Here is a 25,743-nt window from a genome sequence, read left to right as displayed (position 1 = left end):
AAGAACACACAGTGAATGGACACAGAGAGCAGACAACTGGGGGTGGGGGAGGGGGAGGGGGAGAGAAATAATAAAAAATAAATCTTTTTTAAAAATGCACTTAGTATTAACTTGAAGCTTCAACAGATGGATGGTCCCATTGCTGATGTAATTCTAAAATAAAATATTGTCAGAAAGATTTTTAAAATATCATTGCATCCCAAAGAAGATAATCCTGTTGAAGAAGTTTCAGTTTTAAGCCCAGAGGCTCTTGAAGCAATCAAGAATCCAGAATCCTTAACAAATCAAATTGCCCTTTTGGAAGCCCAGTGTCAGGAAATGAAACCAAACATCGGTGCCATTACAGAGTATAAAAAGAGGGAATGGGGGAAGCAGATTTAGCTCAACTGATAGAGCGTCCCCCTATGCATGGGAGATCCAAGGTTCAAACCCAGGGCCTCCTGACCCATGTGGAGCTGGCCCACACACAGTGTGGATGCGTGCAAGGAGTGCCATGCCACGCAGAGGTGTCCCCCGCGTAAGGGTGTCTCCTGTGCAAGGAGTGGCCCCTGTGCAAGGAGAGCCGCCCCATGCAAAACCACAGCCCACCCAGGAGTGGCACCACACACACACACAGCTGACACAGCAAGGTGACGCAACAGAAAGAGACAGATTACCAGTGCCGCTGACAAGAATACAAGCGGACACAGAAGAACACACACAGTGAATGGACACAGACAATTGGGAGAGCGGGTAAGGGGAGAGAAATAAATAAAAAATAAATCTTTTAAAAAAAAGAGGGAATGGGGTGTCAGAATTGGACAAATTACTTATGCAAGAGGCCATTTTAGGTCAGCAAATGGAGATCTTTGGAAACAAGGGCTTAATGAATTTATAGCAGGTTTATATGTAATAATAAATAAGTTAAAGGGAAATTATCAAATGCTTACTCTGGGAGGTGATGCCAAATGGAGCTTGTAGACAGTGTGGATACTTTCTCTGAAGGAATCATGATCGGTGTTAAACCACCTTAGAAAACTTGGAAGAAGAGCTTTGAACTTTTACAAGGAGAAAAAACGTTTAGTTAGCTTTAGGAGTTGCTCTTCTCCCCTATACAACTACTTCATAGATGAGACTGGTGCAGCCCTTGATTTTTAAAATGTGTCTACTGTTGCATTTTATATATATGAACAAACTAAAATGCCCAGTTCATCAAAATTTTCTCTTTGAAATAATGTTTGAGATAGACTTAATTGGGAATTTACAAGACATATAACAGAAAGTGTTGCCATAAACCCGAAAGAAATTGCATCTAAAGGGCTTTAGTAAACTTGATAAAACTGAAGATCCCTCAGATTGAACCAGCATAGTTTTAGTAGTTTTTTGTTTGTTTTTAAGGTACTGGCCCAGGGATTGAACCTGGGACCTTGTATATGGGAAGCTGGCGCTCAACCACTGAGCTACACCAGCTCCCAAACTGGCATTGTTTTGGTAGATCACTGATTTTCTATTTGTAAAGAAATGTATAAAACACATATTCTTAAACTGGATCACAAAACTGGCTTCTATTTTATACTGTTAATTTAAGTCTAATAAAGTATAATCTATATACCTGCTTCTAGGAGATTGTAGAAATCAGACAATTTTTTAAGCGGCAGACTGTATCAAAAACAAGATGCCGAATTGCCCTTGGTCCCAAATTGCTACCAACAGAGCTAAAAATCTGTTGGTTGATCCTAGTCACGTTCTAAACTGGATCCTGGGATCAAGGCTCAGTATACCCTCATGGACCTTCACCTTATATGGAAAATACATGGTTCTATTCACCTAGTCTCAGATAAGTTCTTAATGTAGTTCATTTAATTTACTTGTTTATATAATCACAGTTTTTATTACTCAAGTAAGGGAAACTTTCTTAAATCATTCTGAACTGTAGGGTTGAGAATTTAAGTATCTTCTATGCTTTTCTAAAACTGGACAGGTTTGACTTTTTGAAAACTTACTTGCAAGAGAGCCAGCAAACTAAATACAGTGTCTGAACAGGTAATCCTAATCAGTCAGTTTTATAAAAACACTGAAGTGTAGATATAGGGGTTAAATTCCTTAGAAATAAAATGGAAATTGAGATGGCATGGCATTTATTTTGCCTTTAAAACTGCCAGGTTTTTCTTATCCTGAATTCTGACTCAAGAATGTTATAATGCTACTGGAAATAAGTTGGCAGCCACTTGGTTTTCAGAAGGAATTTTGAGGACTGTAGGACACAATGAACCCTATTGTAAATGATGGACTAGAGTTAACAAGAGAATTACAAAAACGTTCTTTTACTAAATGATAACAAATGCACCACCCTAATGCAAGGTGTTGATAATAGGGTGGTAGATGGGAACTGTGTTTTATGCATGATATTTCTGTAAACCTACAACTTCTCCAACAAAAAAATTAACTTAAAAAGGGCAATGTGATGTCAGATATAGGCTATTATAAATACAAAGCAGAGCGGGGGATAAAGCAGGGCAGGGCTGGAGCCAGGGCTGCTTCGGACGGCTGATGAGGGAAAGGTTCTCCAAGGGAATGGCATTTGATAGAGGATGCAAATGAAGTGAGGGGACAAGAATTACCTGGGGAAAGAGCTTTCCAGGAAAAGGACAGCCCATGCAAAGGTTCTCAGGCAGGGGCCTGTCTGACTGGGTGGAAGGCAAAGAAGGTGAGGAGAAGGTCCGGTTGCTTTAGGTTCCTGCACCTCATTGTCTGCTCCTGGCACGGGAAGAATAATAAGCATAATGGCAGGGAAGCGGACTTGGCCCAGTGGTTAGGGCGTCCGCCTACCACATGGGAGGTCCGTGGTTCAGACCCCGGGCCTCCTTGACCCGTGTGCAGCTGGCCCATGCGCAGTGCTGATGCGCGCAAGGAGTGCCGCGCCACGCAGGGGCGTCCCCCACGGGGAGCCCCACGTGCAAGGAGTGCGCCCCGTAAGGAGAGCCGCCCAGCACGAAAGAAAATGCAGCCTGCCCAGGAATGGCGCCGCACACACGGAGAGCTGACACAGCAAGACGACACAGCAAAAAGAGACACAGATTCCAGTGCCGCTGACAACTGAAGAGGACAAAGAAGACGCAGCAAATAGACACAGAGAACAGACAACTGGGGCGGGGTGCAGGGGGGATAAATAAGTAAATAAATCTTTAAAAAAAAAGAATAATGGCAAACACAAGTACTTATAATGCAGCATTTTCAGAAGATGAGGCTTCTCAACTCATTTAATCCTAGGGTAAGCACCATAATTCTCCCTAGTTTATGGATGTGTAAACTGACTCCCCAGCCAGTGAGTTGCCAAGTCAAGGTGAAAATCAAGAGGTGCGGCTCGAGCCCCTCTCTCAGACCCTGTGTGCAAGACTGCGGTGGACCTGGAAGCGCCTCCTACCACCCCCGTCTCTCCCCCGGCCCCCACCCTTGAGCCAGGTCTTCGTGCCACACCTGTCTGACCTCACTGCCCCCTTATTTGGAATCTGAGAGCTGAGAAATGACCAAAATGGAGGTGCTGGTTTCCATATGGAATTCCAACTCACTGGAGGACCCAGCTTCTCTCTCTGTTTCCCACATTTTTAAAATAGGGAGTCAAAGTTGTTAGGGAGAAGTTCCAAAATGCCGGTCAGTAAATGGGTGACGTCGGCGCCTCGGGCAGCTTGCTAAAAGTACAGCTTCTGGGGTCCCGGGCCCGTAGAATCACACGTGTAAGGGTGGACTCCAGGAATCTTTATTTGTCCTAAGCACACCCAAATTCTGCACCCACATTATTAGAAAGGGTCCTAATTCTGAGCATCCACCACCAGAGCTTAGCCTGGAGGAAATGCCCTTCAGCTGGGCAAATAGAGGCGGCAGAGGGCTGAACCCCAGGCTGGCCCCACGCCGAGCCGGGGGGGGGGGGGGGGGGGGGGGGGAGGAGGCGCTGTCTGCAGGGCAGGAAGCCGGCTTCTCGCTGAGTCACAAGTTCGGGGCTAAGTCCTCGAGTCACGGCAGGGCTGGGATGATCTGACGGGGGACAGGGCTGAGTCCAGGGCATGCGGCTGGCAGCCCCCATATCCAAGGCCTGGTCAAGAGGGGCCTGGGGCCTCCCGAGGAGAGGGGCCTTGAAGGTGGAGAGGCCGCCGGGCCTGCTGCATCGAGGCCAGAGGGTCACGGGCAGCCCTGGCAGAACCCGCATTTCCTCCTTTCTCCGGATGACAATCCTTTCTTTTCTCCAGCACTGGCACCCTGCTTGTTTTGCCCTTTGCTCTCCTTCCCAATTCCTTCTGCAATATCTTGGGAATTGTTTTCATTAATTTGTTGAGGGAAAGGGTCTCTCATGGTCTGGAGAACCTAATTGGTTGAGGAACATTTTCACCATTTCTTTCCCTTTCTGGCCACTGTTAAAAAATTCTGGGTATTCAAAAATTTCCTTAGGGTGAGCAGATTTTTAAAAAGCAAAGGCTCTGGACTCAAATTGCAGAAGGAATTCCAGACACAAGGAAACATGGTGAGATTGTGTGGTTCCCTGGACAGACGGATACGTCCAGCCCCACTCCTTCTGGGAGAATTAAAGAAGACGTGCCCCCAAAACCACGAGCCTGGCCCTGGCACTCCATAAACGGCACGCAGTGTGGCTGTCCTCTGGTGCTCGTGGCATCGTTTTATCGGCCAGTGGTTCTCAAACCATAGGGCGCACAGAATCCCTGGAGGCCTTGTTCAGTCCTAGCTCGCCGGGCCCTGGCTCAGGGTTCCTGACTCAGGAGGAATGGGCTGAAGCCGAGGAACTCGCTTCCGAGGAGTCCACGGAGCTGACGTGCTGGTCCACCCTGGGAGGCCCGTCCCTGCAGGCCACGTGGCGGGACCCCTGACCCCACAGTGCTGCTCATACCCCCGGAAACAGGTGTCTGAACCCAAAGAAAGGCCTTGGCAGCTCAAAAGCCATTTCCTGCCACCCGCTCTTTCTTGGATGCGCAGGCCCATCCCACGCTTGTGACGGAGCTATTCCTTTGTGACTTCTTTCTCGCCCCGTTCTTTGGCTGGATGTGCTGGGCAATGGCAGTAAGTGGATTCTGGAAGAAACGACGGGGTTTGTGCCGAGAACTGACAAGAGGGAGTGGAGTATCACGGAAAGAGGCCTGGGCTGCGCTCCATCTCCCAGCTGTGCCCCACCCCTCGCTCTGTTTGTGTTTTGTTCATCGTCTTTCTCACTGTCGGAAACTATGTTATTGGGTGTTTTGTTATTTCATCGGCTTTCTCCCCTGGTAGAAGGTAAAAACACCTGGAGGGCAGGGATTCCTTCTGTTGAGTTCACGATGGTGATGGGCCATGATGCATTTGGATGCTCAGCCACTATCTGCGGAATGAATGAATGAATGAATGATGGAAATGCACGTGAAGCCCTGCTGACCTCAGCAGTAACTAACGCTGTGCTCAGCGCCTGCCATGTCACAGCTACAGCCTGAGACTTTCCCGGCCTCGTATCACCTCTTCACCCACCTTCAGGGGAGGTGCTAGCCCCCTATTTAATAGATGTGGGAGTGGAAATCCGCAGAGGCTCATGAACCAGCCCAGCGTCCCTCGTGCTTCTTAGTTGCAGACTTGGTTGTCTTGCAGACCAGCTCCCTCAGCTTCCAGTCGTAAATGGAGGGCTCACTGATTCCTGCAGGCCGGGATTTGGGGGGCTGGCATTTGGGGTCCCCCTCCTGTTAGTACTAGACCCCCTCCTGCTAGCCTGCTCCAAGCCCACGTCCTCTTTGGGGCTCATGCAACTGAGCGAAACCACACGCTTCTTGTCTTTGAATCTGCTTTTTGCTGACCCGGGCACTCCAGCGTTCATAGGCAATTTTAGCAACTCCCCCGGGTTTCTGCCTCATCCAGAGGCATTTCCGACGCTCTGCTCAACCTGCTCCTGCTCACACAACCTGAGCTGAGGCCCTCGTCCACTTTACTTTTTTTTTAATTTCTCTCCCCTTCCCACCCCCACCAGTTGTCTGCTCTCTGTGTCCGTATACTGGGTGTTCTTCTGTGTCCGCTTGTGTTCTAGTCAGCGGCACCGGAAATCTGTGTCTCTTTTTGTTGCATCATCTTGCTGTGTCAGCTCTCCGTGTGTGTGACGCCATTCCAGGGCAGGCTGCACTTTCTTTCGCGCTGGGCGGCTCTCCTTATGGGATGCACTCTTTGCGCGTGGGGCTCCCCTATGCAATGACACCCCTGCGTGGCAGGGCACCAGCTCCACACGGGTCAGGAGACCCTGGGTTTGAACCCTGGACCTCTCATGTGGTAGGCGGACGCTCTATCCGTTGAGCCAAATCCGCTTCCCTCGTCCACCTTGAAGAAACTTGGCCAGGAAGGGCTGGCCCGCCCTCATTGACTTCCCGCTCTCCTGCGCTGCCCTGCCCTAGCGGCCTCCTCCTCCTGCCTCTCCCTCATTGGAGCAGACGCTTCCTGGCCGCTCGCGCCCCTGGGACCACACCATCCCTTCGCAGCAGCATCTTCCACCTCTGTCCAGGGAACTCGTCCCCTGGGTGTGAGCATGGCCAGGCAGTCCTGGGTTTGGGACTGCAGTGGCCCCTCAGGTCCACCCGCCCCACCCTCCAAGCCAGCCCCCGGCCTCCGCCTGCCCTTTAACGCGGACTTCTCGAGGAAGCTCTGTGCCTCCATGTCCCCGTCTGTGTTCTGCCAGTCCTTACTCCACATAATTCATTCACTGACAAGTATTCATTGAGAGCCCGCCGCGACTCTGCGCACACATCAGTGATCAAGATGAAAACGCCTGGCTTGGTGCCGCTCTCAGAGCCGAGCACCTCTCCCGGCACCTCTCCTGGAACAGGCCCTCGAAGGTCCCTCCCCGGCCGCGCCCTTCCCCAGCCCTCGGGCTCCTGGTCCTCTTGGTGAGCTCCTCGCAACGATGACAGCTTCCTCGTGTTATGCTCCTCCGCCTGCAGCCCTCTCTGTCCCCCTTCTGCTCCGGTTCTGCGGGTCCCCGTCCCCTCCCCGCACTGACGCTCTCCGAGGTTGGATTCACGGCGACGTCCACAGCTGGCACCTGCGGCCACCAGCTCCCAGGGAATAGCGAGCACCGTCACCACCCCCGGCCCCCGAGCCCGGGCCTGCGCGCCCAGCTCAGATGTCAGCCAGCCCCATCTCACACCCCCGGGGGTGCTGTCCCCACCGACTCTTCCAAGTCAGAAACAGAGGAACCATCCTGGAATTCCCTCCTCACTCGCCCTCGTCTTCCACCCCCCAGCGGGTTCTTTGGCCATCCATCGACGCACCTGTCTACCCGAGCTCCTGCTCACCCCAGGCCCGGCGTCCCCGCTGGCTTAGCCCCAGAATTCCCCCTGTGGGAGCTTCCTTTCCAGGACTCGGGCGCTGTAGATGTGTGCAAGCTCTGCTTGTGTTTGCTTACTTCCCTCTGTATCCACAGCACCTACAGCAGTAGGTGTTACCAAGAGCACGTAATAAGTATTTGTTGAATTAAAGGGTTTCTAGAAAGAAAATTGGGGTATGAGGAAATCTATTTGAAAGGAAAGACAAAAGTGTGCCTTAGAAGCCAAGTCGTTGGATATGACCAGAGACCATGCGAATCGGCCACTGCCATTCGTCACCATTGCTTTGAGAAAAAAACCTTACCTTAACTTTTTTACATCTCACTTCTAAGCTGTTTAATGGCCAAGTATATAACTGGTCTCTTTAATGGCCAATTATATAATTATCTATTGAAAATTGATGTTGAAATATTAAACATGAGTTAAAATTGAAAAACAAATAACAACAAAAAACAACACAGGGGAAGCAGCTGTGACTCAATCAGTTGGGCTCCCGTCTACCACATAGGAGGCCCCGGGTTCATGTCCCGGGCCCTCCTTGTGAAGGGAAGCTCGCCCGCAAGAGCCACAGAGAGCTGCCGGCCCGCAAGCACCAGGGAGAGCTGTTGCCCCCAGGCTCCGCAGAGAGCCGTCTCAGCAAGGTGATGCCACAAAAAAGGGAGACAAGCAAAAAAACGCAGATCGCGCAGTGAATGGACACAGAGCGCGGAGAGCAAGCAAGCCGCAAGGGGGGGAGGGAAATAAATAACTAGATACAGACACAGAAGAACGCACAACGAATGGACACAGAGAGCAGACAGCAAGCAGGGGCCATGAGGGGGGATTAAAAACAAAGCCACTGCCTGTTTGTCCCGCATCGCTCTGTGGCTTTCCGTGTCCATGCCTGGAGGTCAGCATCTCATGTGCTCGCCTGGCATATGAGACTCCTCCACGGACTCCTCTGTAGGATACTTCTGCCTCTCTTTCCTCGGTTCCCGGGCTTAGCCACATAGCATGTGTAGCTCTGTCACCTCGTCTGAGATGGCTCCTCCAAAGCAGCCCCGGCCATGCCTCTGTTTTCGATGCTTCGGCGTGAAACTTGCCATGCCATGGAGGAGCCGCAGCTCTGTTCCTCCACCAGTGCCCCTGCTGGCCCTCCCTGGTGATGGGCGGGCGCGCTCCTGCTCGTCTTCCTATGCCTAGGGTCCGGGTGTTTGTTAGCTTCTGCAGGGATCTTAGAACAAAGGGGACCTGGGTCAGGCTCTGTTTTTGCCCCTGCCTTGGGCCGTGGGCAGATTGCTTAGCCCCGGGCACTCAGCTCCCCTAAGTGCGTTTGTAAGGGGCCTTTGACGTGAGGTCCTGCGAGTGCCCGCCCTTTTGTGAACGGTGCTGCGGGTCCTAAGAGGGTAAATCGACTGCGAAAGACTCAGGTGTTGGCCCTGAACAGCATTTTTCCTTCAACCCCTCTGCAAACCATTTTTCAGCAAGAGGCTCGGGGAATAGGCCCTGCGGTGGGGCCCCGAGGCGAGCCTGGAGGGGAAGTGCGGCTCGCAGGGCAGTGCCTGGAAGCCTGCGGGGTTCTGCTCTTCCAAGGGCTTCGAAAGGAGCAGCCCGTCTTGGAACCGTACCGGCTGCGGCCTGCAAGGGGCCTCAGGGCCCTGGCTGCGGGACTCCCCTGCGCACACCCGAGCTCCCCGGGGTGCAGGGGCGAGCGAGGCAGCCCAGTGCCGTGGGAAAGCATGAGCACCGGCCCAGCATCAGAGGGGCGCCCTGAGCGCTCAAGTGCACAGGCACTCGCCTCTGTTTTGTGCTCAGAAGTCGTTACAGTTCCTGGAATTGTCACGTTGTACTGTGTTCGGGTGAATCCCATCCTTCCGGGGTTGTTTCCTGGGCTGTTGACATGGATACCTCCAGACAGGCAGCTGCTCTGGGCATGTCGTTGCAAACACAATGAGACTTACTGTCCCCGCTCCTGGGGGCCTGGCTCCCGATGGACAAGGACAAAATATATATCTATATGGGAAGTGGTTATGGCTCAACTGATAGAGTGTCCGTCTACCACATGGGAGGTCCGCGGTTCAAACCCTGGGCCTCCTGACCCGTGTGGAGCTGGCCCATGCACAGTGCTGATGTGCACACAAGGAGTGCCCTGCCACACAGGGGTGTCCCCCGCATAGGGGAGCCCCACGCGCAAAGAGTGTGCCCCGTAAGGAGAGCTGCCCAGCGTGAAAGAAAGTGCAGCCTGCCCAGGAATGACGCCACCCACACGGAGAGCTGACACAGCAAATGACACAACAACAACAACAAAAAGTGACATTTTCCTGGTGCCACATGACAAGAATACAAGCAGACACAGAAGAACACACAGTGAATGGACACAGAGAAGAGACAATGGGGTGGGGAAGTAGGGAAGAGAAATAAATTTAATTTTTTTTTTTATTTTTTATATATATAGTTAATATCAAAAGCTGAAGGTTTTGTCAATTTCTTAAATGACTCTGGGGAAGAAAAGAGCTGCTTTCAAGGAAGTATTAACATGGAAATGCCTTAGAAGCCGAAGTGTGCTCCTCTTCCCTGGCCATGGGGAGACTGTTCTGAGTTAGGGAGCTGCGTCTCCCGCGCTGAAAGACCAGGCCTGTGGTTTGGTTTTGCAGATTTTACCGCTGAGGGCGTCATGGAACGTCCCATTCCCCCCAGGAGTAAGTGCTCGATTTAGTACAGTTTTCATCAATATCACCTTTCGGTTCATTAATGTAACAAATCCCTTTTGCTGTTGGGCCATCTTATCTGAGCTGAGGGGGATTTCCAGCTTTAAAGGCCTCCAGAAGGAGGATGACTGGGGCAACATTTGCAAAACTACAATCTGACACGGGAATGACGGAGGGAGCCTTGAACCGCCAGGACAGGGAAAGGCGCACATCCGGCCGTGTCTGCTGCCACCTGCTGGCTGGAAAGGAGACGCACAGCCGACCCCAGAGGCCCCGGGGTGGGGGGGGCCTTGCCCTGGGGCCAGCAGAATCAGGGTTTCTGAGCAAGATCGCACGGACCTGCTGGCGGAGATGCCAAGGCGAATTCTGAGGGCCCAAGGGCCCAAAGAAAGGAAGTGGTCAGATCAAGGCATAAGAGTAGATTTTCCCCAATCGGCTCAAAGGGACAGAGGGAGGAATTCTTTGGCATAATTTCTGCTTTTTTCTGTGGGATCATTAAAACCTAGAGTTGGGGCCTAATAGCTTCATCTAAGTACAGGGATTCCAGGTGGTAGGTCCGGAGCCTGCGCGGTTCTAGTGGGGCACGGGGCAAGATGTAGAGTCGTGACCTCTGTCCGCCAACCACACATCAGGCCCCTGACCTCTGTGCATCTCATCTCTCATTAACCTTTCCGCAAAGACCTGCAAAGTAACTGCCCAGACGCTGCCTCCCAGGCCCAGGGAGCCCCGCCTTTCAAAGGAAGTTTCCAGAACATGCCCCTTGCTTAGGTCAGCCTTGCACAGCCATTTCTTGGCCGTCAGGGATGAGGCTGGAAGCAAAAGTGCAGTGGAGGGGAGCCCGCAGTCCTCGTGGAGGAACTGGCCGCTCGCCCTTGCCTGTCTGCCAGCCAGCAGGTAGGGGTTCCCTGGCTCCCCGGCATCTCAGTGCGGCGTCAGGACCAGCGGCCACGTGGGCTTGTCCTGGCAGGGTTAACAAACCCCTCTGAGGAGCTGGGGAAGAAGAAAGGGCTACACACACACACGCACACGCACACGCACACGCACACACACACACACACACACACGGTGGGCTCCGCACTCGTCCTTGTAATAAAGCTTATAGTGCCCGGGCACATGCGCGCGGCCCAGTCCTTAGAACCGGGCCGGGTCGCCGGCTTGCAGCTGAACAGGAAGTCTTGCTTGTTTCCTTTGACGATTATTTCCACACCTGGGCCCTGGGCCGCCCAGGCAGCCCTGGGGTTTCTGGGCAGTGGAGAGCGAGCCTGGTTAAGCACCCAGCCAGGGCAGAGGGGCCAGGAGCCCCAAGGAAGGGGGTTTGCACGGCCAGGGCCCCAGGCCTGTCCCTCTGAGCTTGCCCACTGGGCTCGCAGCAGGCCTGGAGAGCCTGGGGTCATGCTGCACCCCACGGCCCAGGCCACTGGACACCAGAAATATCCCTTCTCGAGGCATCACCTGCCTGGGTGGGAGATGACAGTTTGAAAAACTAGGGGGGGCGGGGAATCAAGAAACTCTGCACTGGGAAGCAGGTTTGGCTCAATGGATAGAGCATCCACCTACCACATGGGAGGTCCAGGGTTCAAACCCAGGGCCTCCTGACCCGTGTGATGAGCTGACCCACGCACAGTGCTGATATGTGCAAGGGGTGCCGTGCCACGCAGGGGGGGTCCCCCGTGTAGGGGAGCCCCACGCGCAAGGAGTGTTCCCCGTAAGGAGAGCCGCCCAGCGCAAAAAAAGTGCAGCCTGCCCAGGAATAGCGTCGCACACACGGAGAGCTGACACAGCAAGATGACACAACAAAAAAGAGACATAGATTCCGGTGCTGCTGATAATACTGCAAGCAGACACTGAAGAACACACAGTGAATGGACACAGAGAGCAGACAACTGGGGGGGGGGGGATAAATAAATATTTTTTCAAAAGAAACTCTGCACTACTGATAGCAAATAACCGTGGGACTGAGGCACAAACCACAGGTCTCAGAGCTGCTCCTTCTGCAACATAAGAATGACGTCAGGCCCTTTCGCTGGTAAATGGGGAAGCGACGCCATTTTCCTGTGAATCTAGAGACGTGATCAAAGTGAAGGCTTTAAGAAGTGAAAAAGCCAAAATGGAAATCAGGGCTGATAACACAGAGGGATGTGCTTATAACAAATCATGTAACATTTCTTAAATCCTTCAGGAATTTAATCATTTTTTTAAAAACACCTCGTCCTGGTGCTAACATTATCACCAGTCATTTTTTTGCCACCACCTCAATAAATCACACATGTTGTTAGTATTAAAAAATTTGTAGGTGATTTGAACTCCTAATACATTAAGCTGTCATAAATTGGGGGTTTATATGTAATATAAATTGGGGTAACATATATCACATGAAATGTCCTGTTTTTGCCACTTTCAAGGGTACAATTCAGTGGTATTAATTACATTCAAAATGTTGGGCTACCTTCACCACCATCCATTACCAATACTTGTCCATCATCACCAACAGAAACTCTGCACCCATTAAGCAATAAGTCCTCAATAAACCTACTTTCGGTCTCAATGATTTGGCTCATTCTAGATATTCCATAGAAGTGGGATCATACAGTGTTTGTCCTTTCATGTCTGGCCAACTTTGCCCAGCAGCATGTTATCAAGGCTCATCGAGGCCGTAGCATGCCTCAGAACTTCATTCTTTTGTGTGGCTGAATCATACGCCATTGTGTGTCTGCCCCTCGTTTAGTCTATCCTTTTGTCTGTGGATGGAGACATAAACTGCTTTTCAAACCGCTTCCTTCTAGCATCCTCAGATTCAGAAGGAGTCGCAGTATATCAGGTATCTATGCTGTGATGACGCCAGAACCTTAAATCAGTGGATCATGGGAATAAGGATTGCCAAGGTGAGCGTGCCCGTGGAAATCCCCCTGTCTTGAATTTCCTAACTGTTGTCTTTGTGAAACAGCCATGCACATCTTTGGCTGCATCCACAGGCATTATCTTGTTTATTTGCCCAGTCGGGTTTCTAAAATTGGAGGGATAGAAACATGGCCTCTCCCGGAACATGGGAAGGAGGGTTTCCTTCACCTGAGATGTTTCCGATAGTTATTCATGGAGATTATTGCCAGTTCAGTGTGCCACTAAGAAGAAAAGCATGTCATCACAGGGGAGTTACGTAGAATTGGGTGGCTGAAGCTCTCAAATGTAAAGATAAAAGTATCCCCTGACTTTGCTCAGCTGGGAAGTTACTTAACATGAGAAAAAACAAGACATGGATTTTTTTATTGAAATACTTGTGCTAAAGTAAAACCCAGGCAAGGGGTAAAAAGAGTAGCCATAGGATAACTTTTTCCCTAATGTGTTTATGGCGATGAACTGCAGACTTCAATATAAGTGGATTCTTTGCTTTCTTCTTTTTTCTTCTCCCTCCACAGTACGGAAAGACTCTCTACGATAACTACCAGCGGGCCATGGCCAGGGCCGGGCTCGCCTCACGATGGACAAGCCTGGGCACCGCCAGCCCAGCGACGCCCGCTCCGCCCTCCACAGGTACGCGGCCCACAGGTGCGCGGCCCACAGGTGCGCGGCCCACAGGTACGCGGCAGACGGGAGATTCTGGCCCCGGCTTCCAGGCCCTGAACTTGTGGTCAAGGCTTAGGCACGTGCTTTGTAAAAGCAGAACCTTGTAACGCTGTGCAGAATGTCTCTCTCTGGATCCCACCTGCATGTGTCCTGGGGAGGAACCGTAGGCAAGGCTCTGTCGCTTGTGGATTAGGTGGCGAGTGCCCCCTCAGGGCGAGCCAGCAGGGAGATGCACCTGCTCCAAGGGCAAATGCCATCCTCGTCTAAGGCTCCGGCCCAGAGACGAGATGGTGCTCTGGAGTTCTGCCTCAGTGGCACCCTGTCTAGCGCCCCCAGTCCTGGCACTTGCTCGTGTTCTCACGAGGGAGGACGGCGCGCCGAGGACGGGGTGGGAGCACTGCTGCTTCACACCCACTCCTCTCTGTCCTAACACCAGCCCTGCTGGGTCCCCACCGCACACCCGCTCCTCAGTCGGGGAACCTGAAGCCGGGCATGCTGGTGTCCTGTAGCTTCTGAGGGGCTGAGCTGTGACGCACACACAGTGTCTTCACAATAAATGCCTGCACTGAGGCCATGTGCTGCAGAAAAGTCCTAGCTCTGTCTCCCAGTGTTACTGGGTGGGCCTAGGAAGAGCCACTCAAAAGGGGAAACCCAGCTTCAAGGTGTGCAAGTCACAGTGAGGGAGATTTGACCCAGTGTGTCAGGATACTTGTATAGATTTATCCAGCCTGGCTGCCCTGCGAGTGGTGAGTTTGTGCCCTGCAGAATATCGAAGCACCCTGTTCTCTTCAGAGCCCTTAACACAATTTGTGATTATTTTACCTATCCGTTCACTTGCTTGTTGCCTGCGTCCTCCGCTAGACTGTGAGTCTCAAAAGGACAAAGACCTTTCCTGCTTGTTCCACAGCGCCTCCCCAGAGTTTCCAGGTCTGACGTATTGGAAATATTTGTTGAATTAATAAGCAGGGGGTGGCTGAGACTGGCTGAGACCGGTCACGAGGTCCTAGAGGGCAGGACGGTGTGTCCTCCAGCGGGGGCGCCGGGTTCCGCTTGGGGAGCCTGAACGCTCAGGTGTCCTCGCGTGGAGCGCTGTGCTTCCTCAGCCGCTCGCGGACTCGGCCTCCGAGACCATCGGGCGCCTGTCGGCCTCCTGTGCGGGAAAGACCCCGGGCACTGCCGGGGGGCAGAAGCTCCAGCCACGGGCCAGGGGGAGGGAACTACCTGAGGCTCCCCCCAGAGCCGCTTCGAGACGCCAGCGAATGCCGAGCCCCTGCTGAGGCGAGCAGACCCGTGAGGCCCCAGGGGAGGTCATCAGGGGTCGTTCCTGGAAGTGCTCCTCCGCCAGGCTCAGAGCACCTGCTACCCCCCGGACTCCAAAACCCATCACGGGGGAGCGGACGGAGCTCCACGGCTGAGCGCCTGCTTCCCATGAACACAGTCCAGGGTTCGATCCCGTGTCCCTCCTAAACACATACAAACAACCAAATGAACGAAAAAACCAACTCTCATTGGAGAGCGGGTGGAGCCCAGCGGCTGAGCACCTGCTTCCCATGAACCAAGTCCAGGGTGCAATCCCTGGTCCCTCCTAAAAACATACAAACAAATAACCAAACATAAAAAACCAACGGTCATTGGGAGTGGGTGGAGCTCAGCGGTTGAGCGCCTGCTTCACATGACCTGGCGCCTGGGTTCATTCCCCGGCACCTCCTAAAACAAACCTAAAAAAAATCATGGTGCATCCCTCAAGATGAAGCAGTCACCTTAGCAATCCAGCCAGAGCTGAGCGGGCCCTCTGGAGGAAAAACGCCAAACCGTCTTTACGTAGATGGCTCATGTTTTGTTTCTTAAATGACTATTTTTCAAAGACGTTTCTTTTTTTCTTTTTTTTTACTCTGATTGACGTTGACCGACGTGATCCGACCCAAGCCAGGCCCATCAGGCTCTGGATGCTTTGCTTTATGAGAACTCCAAGGGCCCTTTCCTTTCCAGACAGCCAAAGGGATGTTTTCTCCTCTGACGCTTCGTCTCTGAAATTGGGAGCACGTGCTCGAGCAAATAGTTCCACTTCTTGCCGAGTTTTGTCCATTTTTCTCGGCACTTTTCGCAAGGGCGGCTCTGCCGCTCATCGTGCTGAGTCAGGGTGTTTTTAAGCTGCTTGGTGACGCGTGAGCTAAGACACCTGGGCCTGCCTCATCCCGAGGCGGCTGCTGGGGTACCTGCCCGCCTCGAGGGGGCGCTGGTCTGCTCGGGGACGCGTGGGCTCATCTGAGCATTGCGAAAGGCAGGTCGGAGACAGCGTTTTATTCCCGACACCGAAGTCTGGCAGCAAAAGGAGCCACAACAGAAGCAGCTTCCGGGTTCTAGGGATGGCGAAGGATTTCTGTCAGCCCAGAAAGGAAATGAACTTGCCTCCTCTTATCGGGCCAGGGTCTAACCTTCTTCTGGGGGGGCGCTTAGGCAGGGGGGCTCTATTGTGCGTTGAGTCAAAGGTCATGAACCTGGGCTTGACAGGCTCTCTGGGTCGGCTGCGGATTTCAAATCTCAAAAGATAAAGAGGAAACTCTGGAGGATACGGCAGTTTGAGTTTTGGCCCTCCGGGGCCCAGGTCTTTCTCTCTACAATTTTAGCAGCATCCAGCAGTGCTCATTCAAGTCAGAAACCTCCTCCTTGTCAGGACCTTCGCTCTACCAGTTATGATCACAGAGTAGAGGTCACCGTGGGGCTGTGGGTGCTGGTAGGGGCTATGGTGATAGGACACCCAGGGAGCCCCTTTCCAGCCCAAACCACGGGCACGCCTCCTATGGCGATACCAAGGCGAACCCGCAAAAAAAAGCTCAGCCACCCCCAAACCTCAGAGTCCTAAGTCCTCCCGAGTCTCCATGCTAAGGGCTTGCCAAGTCTGCCCACACCTGTCATCTCCTGTCCATGCTCTTTCCGTCGGCCTAAGGCAGTGTCGTGCCAGCTGGACTCTTTCCCTCCAGCCTTTCTGCATCCGGTTGCCTTTTTAAGTGTAAACCTGATTTTTCCCCCACCGAGGCGTCCTGTTGCTCTCAGATGATGTCCCAAATCCTTATCCGGGCCCATACGAGTATCACGAGACTTACCCAGCTCTCCTGCCTCTTTCCTCCCCCTCTGTCTCCCTGGCAGAATAGCCTTTTGTTTTTCCCGGGTTTTCCAAAGCCCAAGCACCCTCCTTCCTCAGAGACGTCACAAATGCTGTTCCCGCCTCCACATGGCCTCTTCCCACCCGTCCTTCCGGATAACTGTCCTCTGTAGGACAATTGTAATAATCCTGAGGCTGCTGTGGAACCTTTTGGTAAGGACTGGAAGCAGTGAGCCCCGGGCTCATTCTGTCTCAGGCCTCCTCGGCTTTCTTTACTTCAGAACTTTGATCTAGAATCCCATTCTGCCCTTCCTTTGCCTTTTCCTTCTTCACATTTCCAGGAGAACATGCAGGAGGAGGTCCAGGTCGCTGGCTGGAAGTCACAAAGCAAATGTTACAAGCGTGTTTCTGGTTACGATGGCCCACCTGAGAAAGCACGGAGGCGTGGTCCTTTATCAGTGTCTGGAACAGCAAATAATTCACCCTAGCTCAGCTGCCGTCTCCTTTCACTCTAGGGAACAACCCTGGAGGCTGTCATTGAACTTATGAAATGTATGACCTTAGCAACTCTTTTTCATCAGGACTCTTTACAGGGCAATTGACAGAGATCCAGTTCACTCTAGTTTAAGCTAAAAAAGGGGGCGGGGGGTGAGGGGTGAAGATGTATTAACCCACATAACTGGAATGTCCAAGGGTCTCTGCTTCCAGGCATAGCGGGATCCAGGGGCATAAATGGTATTATCAGGTTCCTGTTCCACTCGTAGGCAGGCTGTCCCGGGAGGCGGCCAGGAGTGACACTCACAGCTCTAGGCTTGTGTTTTTCATGCAGCTCAAAACCTTAGCACAAAGAAGCTGAAAAAGTCCTGAGGAGGGCTCTGTTCCCTGCCCCTTCCAAGAGGACATGGTCCTCAGACATGCTCGGCCTGGGATGTGTGCCCTTCTCAGCCCTTCCCAAACCATACTGGCTAAGAAGCGGGGGAGGGGATGCTCCAGCCTCTCCTTGGAATGCTCTGGAATTCCGTAAAACATTTGCTGTCATGTGTTTGATAAGCTTCCAACCCCTAATTCCTTTGAGAACTCCTAGAGGGACATGACAAGGGGAGAGGCTGATGCTACTTGACAGCTGCTGCTGTTCATGCAACAAGCCTGGGGCAGGCAGATCCCGAGTCGGTGGGCCCACGGAATATACGGATAACATGTGACACCCAGTGCCCATGAGCGGTCTCAGGATGGGGCAGAGCCCCAGGGAAAATACTGGACTTCCTGGTAAATGGAGGATGGCAGCTTGGAGTATTTGGGATATTATTATAAAGGGGGTCTTATCTGTTCTCACGAACACCTTAGTTCCATGAAAATGTGAGGCAAGTTGTTGTGTATGTGTTCAGACTAAAGCAGGAAAAAAAAATAGAATTTTTGCCTTCCAAAGGCATTTCCCCCAATAACCTTCAATATTCAACTTTAATTTTGTAAAAAGGTTTTTACATGTTCTTTAAAGAAAGGATTTGGAATATGTGAAAAAAAAAAAAAAAAAAGGAAAAGGGGGAGAGAGGGAACAGAGCAATGGAAATGAGGAAGTGGAGCACTTGGGAATCTAAGACGGTGAAGCCTCTCTCCTGTCGCTGCCTGTCCTCCAGCGCAGAGCTCTGGCCCGTTTGAGAGCTGCGTTCCCGTGGCCTCAGAGGTGCAGCGAGACCTGCCCAGCTCCTCCTGGCAGCGCTCGCCCACGGGGCCGTGAACCCACTGCGAGCGTGAAGACGGCTGCTCTTGCTGGGCGAGGAACGGGGGTTCTAGAAGGAGCAAACTGTCAGAGAAGCCAGTTCAATTATTTTAAATGCATAAATGGACACCAATATCATTTTTCTTTCTCTTTAAATAATTTCAAATCTGAGGAGAAAAGTTGCAAGAATAGTGCAAAGAACTTCATGCACCCTTTATCCAGAGTCCCCAGTATTGACTATTTTGCCCCTGCGCTTTATGGGCCTCTTTCTCCCCTCCTCCTCTTGCAATAGAATACATTGCACATATACATATTTTTTTTTCTGACCCATTTGAGAGTAATTAGATATATCATACCCCTTTACGCCTTTTATCTTCAGTTTGCATTTCCTGAAAACAAGGCTACCTAGCTTACCAACCATAGCTGAGTTATCAAATTCAGAAATTTTGATATTCATGGAACGCTTTTGCCTAAACTACAGTCCACATTCCAGTTTGGCCAGCTGGCTTTAATAATGTCCTTGAGAGCATCATTTTTCCTGGCACAGGCTTTGGTCAGATATCTCATGTTGCATTTCGTCATCACGTCTCTTTAGTTTCCTTTCTTCCAGAAGAGTTCCACAGCCTTCCTTTGTCTCTCAATGCATACCCATTTTTAAGAAGGCAGTCGTTTGTTTTATACCCTGTTCCTCAGTTTGGATTTTCTGATGCCTCCTCATAATTCATTTAGGCATTTTTGCAGTCGGGGCTGTGACACTACGTGAGTGCAGGTGTGAGCTTCCCGGGGTCACTGGCGGCAGCGTCCGTATCTATTTGCGCCTTGTTGGAAACTGGTTTTGATCGCCTGGTTAAGACGTCACCCAGTTTCTCTCTGGCATGGAGTATTTTTGGCTTTGCACCTCGTCATTTGTGGAGCGCTCCTTTGAGACAATGTAAATACCCCACGTCTCCTTAAACTCCCGTTCCTCTTTCCAGTGTCCTGGAATTCCTTAACAGCCTCTTTGATTTGTTAGGGAGATGAAGGATTATCAGGTTATTGGGAAACTATTTGAAGAAGTCAGGAAACCGTCAGTTCAGAACCATTTGATGACTCGCTGGTCCTGAGCGAAGCAGCAGCAGTCTCCCTCCGCATGAGAAGACCCCAACGTGCTCTGGGCGCGGGGCGTGGGAAGCTTGCCATGCCCCCCAGGGGCAATCCTAGCGGCCAGAGAGGTCCACGCACAGCTGCTCCCGTCGGATCCTCTCACAGCTGTCACGCCGCAATGACTCAGACTTTTGCAAGGAAAAGGCAACAGGAAAGAAAACGGGCGCATGTCAGAATTGATGAAAAATGGCATCTGCTTCCAGGGTCTACCAGGGGGTCTGCCCATTCACCCATCCCCTGCCCACTCTTTTCTGTGTCGCCCTGCTTTGTGTTGGGGACAATGTCCAAAAATTGCTGCTGTATTCAGCGTGGTATGAAACTAGGTAAATCCGTTCCAGGGGGAAACAAAATCTTCAAGAGAGAGGTTTTCAGGATTGAGTCTGTAATTACCAGGGAGTTTTCAAAAGCAAAACATGCTCTGCTCTAGGGCCACTCGTTAATCCAGATTTCGCTTTATAAAGCAGCCACTTTCCTGGCTCTCACGGAACGTTCTGCCACCGACTCAGGTGTTGGGCATGGCCCCTGCTGGCGAACATGCCGGGAAACCCGGTTCTTCAGCTTTGGAGGTGAACTTTCCAGAGCCTTGAGAATGCCGAACTCAGTCTTTCTCTGTTCTCACCTCTAGGACTTAAAGCAGGCGCCACCCAGCCCAATGGCCAAATCCCCCCGGCTGCCCCCTCGGCCAGCGCCGGCGTCCCGGAGGCCCACAGACAAGCGGAAGCCGCTAAGGTAACGCCAGAGTCACGGGCATGAATTCTACCAGACTGCCACCTATAACCCCATACTCCAAACCACGACAGTGTTCCAGACGCTGCTTTTTAAAAATGGCAAAATACAGTTTCGATAACTCAGAAATCACTGGGATCCCATTTAGGTCATTGCTTTCTTACTTTTTAAAATTATTACAATTTTTTTTTTTTAGTTGGATAGGCCAGATGGCAAGCTAAAACCAGCTAAGATCACTTGGGGGAAATGTAAGGATATTTCTTTAGGGCTGGAGATTGGTAAATGTTTTGTACTTCATGGGAGTATAAGTACTTCCTGGTTTCCGCATGAATGTCTACACCCACCTCGGGGTGATGCAGCGGCAACCGCTTCTTAAACACTGGCCAGGTGGTACCACCTGTTGAGCATTTTAATGAAGATTGATTTAAATCTAATCATTGTACAAGAGGAGCTAATCATACCCACGGCATCGCAGGTGACTCTGAAAGTTCCGTTTACTGTTGCCCATGCGTGATTCAAAACTACCTGACGCCCCTGTGACAGCGCAGAGCGCTCAGCTCTTCCAGCCCCTATGTTCAGCTCAGTCACTTTTCATTCTCCCCTTCACTCATCCACTTCCCCCCGTGGTGGAAACGATTAAATCTGGGTGTTTACTGAACTTGTTGTAAGTTTTCAAAACCATTGTAGACCTTTAAAAGCTGTATTGTTCTAATATTCTTCTCCATTCTTACAGTCTCCTCATCCCATGTACTTTTCAGCTAGTATTATTTTAATGATTTCCGTAATGCCAGTTAAAGAGAAGCATTGAAAAATGCTGAGAGCAATAAAGAATCTCAGAATAGAAGTCACAAAACTGTGTGAACAGTTGCCAGGCTGCCTGCTCTGAAATTTAAAAAAAAACACCACCACCAGTTAATTAGCTTATCATGCTAAGTAAATAAACAAAGTGAAATAGAAAGTCAATCCTGAAGGCACTTTGTTAGGGAACCAAAAAAACTTCTAAATTTAACGGTCAGTGGTAAGATGTTATTAGACAAAGAAAGAAAGAAAATGGCATCCTGGCAAAATGAGTATTGGAAATGACAATGAGCAGTAAAACAGAGGGATTCAAATCAGCTGCCTGAAGTTCTCCGGAATGTCGCAGCGGATAAATATAAGTTATTAGCCTGTGTTCCACTGCTGGTGGACAAAAGGCTTTGTCTCTGTTAGCCTTTAACTAAGCTCCGTGTCCTGGCTTCCCCCAGGAGCACATGCAGCATGATTTTACTTTTGAGAACTCACTTGTTTATCTCATTTGACCTCACCTCACCCGTGTGCCAGAGGTGGTAAAAGGTATGGATCCTGCTCTCCTGCAGATCAGGACAGGTAAACCCAGGGTCCCAGAGCAGGGCTCCTGATTCCTGCCCCACCACACCGCCACCCGGAAGCATTTAGCCAGAGAAGCCAAGCTCTTCACTGGCCTGGGCAAGGTCGAGCCCTGGGATAAAGCCCCTTTGTTCTCAGCGAGGCCAACACAAGTTCTCTGCCAAGTAAGCTGGTGGAAAAAGGTGATCCCATCACCAGCTCAGAGCTGTGGGGCCTTTGCAGAGCCAGATGGCAACCCCTGGATAAGGTGGGTTCCCAGGGGGCTTGTGTCATCTCAGGATAATCACCAAGTCATTGAACGTGGCAAAACCTTTCACTCACGGAGGAGGTGGGACGTGCACCCCCGTGGGAAAAGTAAGGAGCATTTGACTCGTGGGGGGGGGGGGGGCGCTGCAGGTGGGTTCCTGGTGGGCAGGGGGGGAACCAAGCCAGCGGCTCCCACCCGCCCCTGGGAATGTCGCCCCCACGGAGGCTGCCGGAATGACGCGCTTTTGCTCTGTTCAAGGACAAGAAGCCAGCCCCGGGCGCCCCGGAGCGGACCGCGCCCCGGGCCTGCGCGCTCCCGAAGGCCAGCCTGCCCCCGCCGCCTCCCGTGCGCCGCTCCTCGGACACCTGCGGCCCCGGCTTCCCCGCGCCCCCCGACGACCTCCCGCCGCCGCCGCCGCCGCCGCCCGCCGCCGCCGACGACGACGAGCTGCCCCCGCCGCCCCCGGACTTCTGCGAGGCGCCCCCCGCCTTCGTGCCTCCCCCGCCGCCGGCGTTGGCCCGGGACGCGGGGGACGCGGGCTCTCCGCTGCCGCTCCCGCCCCCGCCGGCCCCCGTTCCCGCCGCCAGGAAGCCGTCCCCGGCTGTCCCCCAGAAGTCCCCCATGCCCCCGAAGAGGCACGAGAGCCCGGCGCCCCCCCGGGCCGGGGGAGGCGCGGAGCAGGACTTCATGTCGGATCTCATGAAAGCGCTGCAGAAGAAGAGAGGCAACGTGGCCTAGGCCGCGCGCCCCGGCCGACCCCGGCGTCACCGCGCCTTGGTTTGTGACATCTGGTTCATTATCACAAAACGCCCAGTGTGCAGACTGAGGATGAGGAGAAACTTTTCAGAATTGCTCGAGACCATTAATGATCATTAACCGAACACAGAGTTGAGACCATCTGCCTGTACATATCTTTTCTATGTATTTTCACTTAAGTGGAATTTATCTTCCCTTCCAACTTACCTAAAATGATGTTTTATGTTCTTATTTTATTATTTTCAGACGCATTCAATTAATAAAGGTTACATTTTTTTCCCTGAAGGTGGTATTTCTGGGAATATAATAATAGAAGTCTAAAGAGATATCAAAACTGAATATTTTATAATATATGTGACCTTTTAAATATTGCTTTCAGAGTCACTATGCCTTTTAAAGTCTTGATCTTAGACGTATCTTCCATGACTTTCCATGATCCTCAGAATTTCAGAAATTCCACAAGAGGATAAAGAAGGAAACGAGGGAAACGGACTTTGGCCCAGTGGTTAGGGCGTCCGTCTACCACATGGGAGGCCCGCGGTTCAAGCCCCGGGCCTCCTTGACCCGTGTGATGCGCGCAAGGAGTGCCGGGCCACACAGGGGTGTCCCCCGCGTAGGGGAGCCCCACGCGCAAGGAGTGCACCCATAAGGAGAGCCGCCCAGCGCGAAGGAGGGAGCAGCCTGCCGAGGAATGGCGCCGCCCACACTTCCTGTGCCGCTGACGACAACAGAAGCGGACAAAGAAACAAGACGCAGCAAAAAGACACAGAAAACAGACAACCAGGGGAGGGGAATTAAATAAATAAAAATAAATCTTTAAAAAAAAAAAAAAAAAAAAAAAAGAAGGAAACGAGGGGCAGAATGTAGTCAGCTGCTTTGCGCCTCCCCACGTGTCTGTTTGGGGTCCTGGATGTATATTGGCTTTTGCTTTTTTTTTAGATAGTTGAATACCATAGTAATGGAAAAATCATTAATGTGTGTAACTTTGGATTCTTTATTATACTACTATAAGTATCTTACAAATAAAAATTTAGGGACAGGAAAAGGCAATCATATATATTCTCCAACTTGGAATGTTTTCCCTCAGAGATAAATTTAATGCCCAATTTTATTAACCAATTTATCCTTCTTTCCTGTTACCCTTATCTCTCATCACATTTTAATTGGCTTTTTTTTAATTAATTTTTTTTAACTTTAATTTTTTCTCTCCCCCTCCCCCACCCTACTGTTTTTGCTGTCTGTGTCCATTCACTGTGTGATCCTCTGTATCTATTTCTCTTTTTGTCTTCTCCCTCCAGGATTCACCAGGATTCGATCCTTGTGAACTTCCCTGTTACCTGCACCACCTCAGTTCCTGCTTTCTGCTATGCTTCACCGTGACTCTCCCCTTCCTCTCTTTTGTTGTATCATCATCATCTTGCTGCATGACTCACTTGTGTGGGCACTGGCTCACCACACGGGCACTCAACTCGCCATGCGGGCACTCAGCTCACCACACGGGCACTCAACTCGCCATGCAGGCACTCAGCTCACCACACGGGCACTGGCTCCCGACGAGGCCCTTAGCTCACCACATGGGCACTCACGTGGACACTCAGCTCACCACGTGGGCTCTCGGCTCATCACATGGGCACTGGCTCACCACGCAGGCACGCTTTCTCTTCTTTTTCACCAGGAGGTCCCAGGGATCAAACCTGTGTCCTCCCATATGGTAGGCAGAAGTCCTATCTCGTAAGCCACATCCACTTCCCTAATTGGCTTTTGATAGACCTTTAAAAAAGTTCTTAGTTTTATTTCCATGGCACACATACACACATACATATGTACATACATATATGTATGCATATATATACACATACAAACATAGATACCTCAAAATCTTCTTAAAGTGGGTAAGAGAAATAATGAAATACTTGTATAATTAAGGAAAATGATTAAGTCTATGTTTATTATTTGGGAAAAAGCAAGCTCTAAATCAACCAGTATTGTTTCAGGTACATTTAAAACAAAACTAACTAAGTTTTTAGAACCAAAAGTAACTAGCAGCTAAAACTGGCAAGGCACTCAAATTCTTCTTGAGCATGTGCATGAATTAGGTTAGAAGGCAAGTCTTGCATTAAATCTCTCAAGTACAGTAACTTTTATCTGTATGGCTTTGTTTTATGATGTTCTTTTGATATCAGCTCCAGTCAAATCAGAGCTTTTCTGAGGCCTGACTAAAACCTGGTAATAATGCCATTTTCTGGAACCATCCAGGAAAAGTGTTAATGGCAGGTTTTGTTTGAGACTGGTTTGAAGATTTTAGTTGACCAAAGAGAGGAAAAAAGAATTCATGTGCCCATTGTGGCTCTTATCTTGACCTAGATTAATGAACCCGTTGGTTAATGAACTAATCACTTGAGGCCCAGGACAAAAGATTCTTCATAAGAATTGTTATCTGGATCTTACTTATCTTGATCAAAATGACTGTCCAGTTCACAGATCAAGAAATGCATTAATACTGTAGAAGAATCATTTAGTATCCAGTAGACTATAATCAAAAGAACAGCCCTCCTCTGCCTTTTTTTCCGAGTATGAAAACTCCGTGGTGCTCCATGGTACACAAGGGCGTGAAAGGGTTTTCTCCATCTTACAGCCACAGACTCTTAAAGATGAAGGAGCCTTGGAAGTGATCAAACCCACTCTATTAATTGGGGTTCTGACTACATAAGAAAACCAACTGGAGCAAACTCCAGCAAAAAGCAAGGATTTATTGCACGATCAAGGCTGCCACTGAGGTTAAGTACGTCCCTGGACTCCTGGGCAGGACCTAGACCTGGGTGCCTGGGAATTCAAAGCTCTCCACTCCTTTCTCCTCCCTGCTCCTCTTACACCTTTGCTTTCTTGTCACTCTGTTTGCAAGCGTTGTCACTCTACTTTTCAGTCCCTGTGATAGAAGACAGTTCCTCCACAACTCCCATATTTCTATTGCCTCTCTCCAGAGGCCAGGAAAGACTATCCAGCGGCCCTAACTGGGAAGACTCAGAAAGAGAATCTCATTGGCCAGGAGGGGTAAAGTGTCATCTCTCAGAAAATCATCTGTAGCGTGGACCAAGGAGGGCCAGAGGGCACTGGGGGCGGGT

General features: G+C 51.0%; 1 protein-coding gene across 2 annotated transcripts in view; it reads left to right on the top strand.

Annotated features, from left to right (window-relative positions):
- Positions 1–22,906, top strand: part of APBB1IP (amyloid beta precursor protein binding family B member 1 interacting protein) — a 111,082-nt gene extending 88,176 nt beyond the window's left edge. Inside the window, exons 11-14 of one of the 2 annotated variants that reach the window (XM_004470780.5) lie at positions 12,787–12,885; positions 13,417–13,576; positions 20,153–20,256; positions 22,124–22,906. In XM_004470780.5, the coding sequence (XP_004470837.3) occupies positions 12,787–12,885; positions 13,417–13,576; positions 20,153–20,256; positions 22,124–22,603 (843 nt within the window). In that variant the 3' untranslated portion in view covers positions 22,604–22,906. The remainder of the gene's footprint in view (positions 1–12,786; positions 12,886–13,416; positions 13,577–20,152; positions 20,257–22,123) is intronic. The other variant, XM_004470779.5, reaches the window with a different exon arrangement.
- The last annotated feature ends 2,837 nt before the right edge of the window (positions 22,907–25,743 follow it).

This window comes from Dasypus novemcinctus, chromosome 5 (genome assembly GCF_030445035.2).
Source record: "Dasypus novemcinctus isolate mDasNov1 chromosome 5, mDasNov1.1.hap2, whole genome shotgun sequence".
Lineage (NCBI taxonomy): Eukaryota > Metazoa > Chordata > Mammalia > Cingulata > Dasypodidae > Dasypus > Dasypus novemcinctus.
Note: the sequence above shows the minus strand (reverse complement) of the source record. Positions and strands in the feature narration are given on the sequence as shown.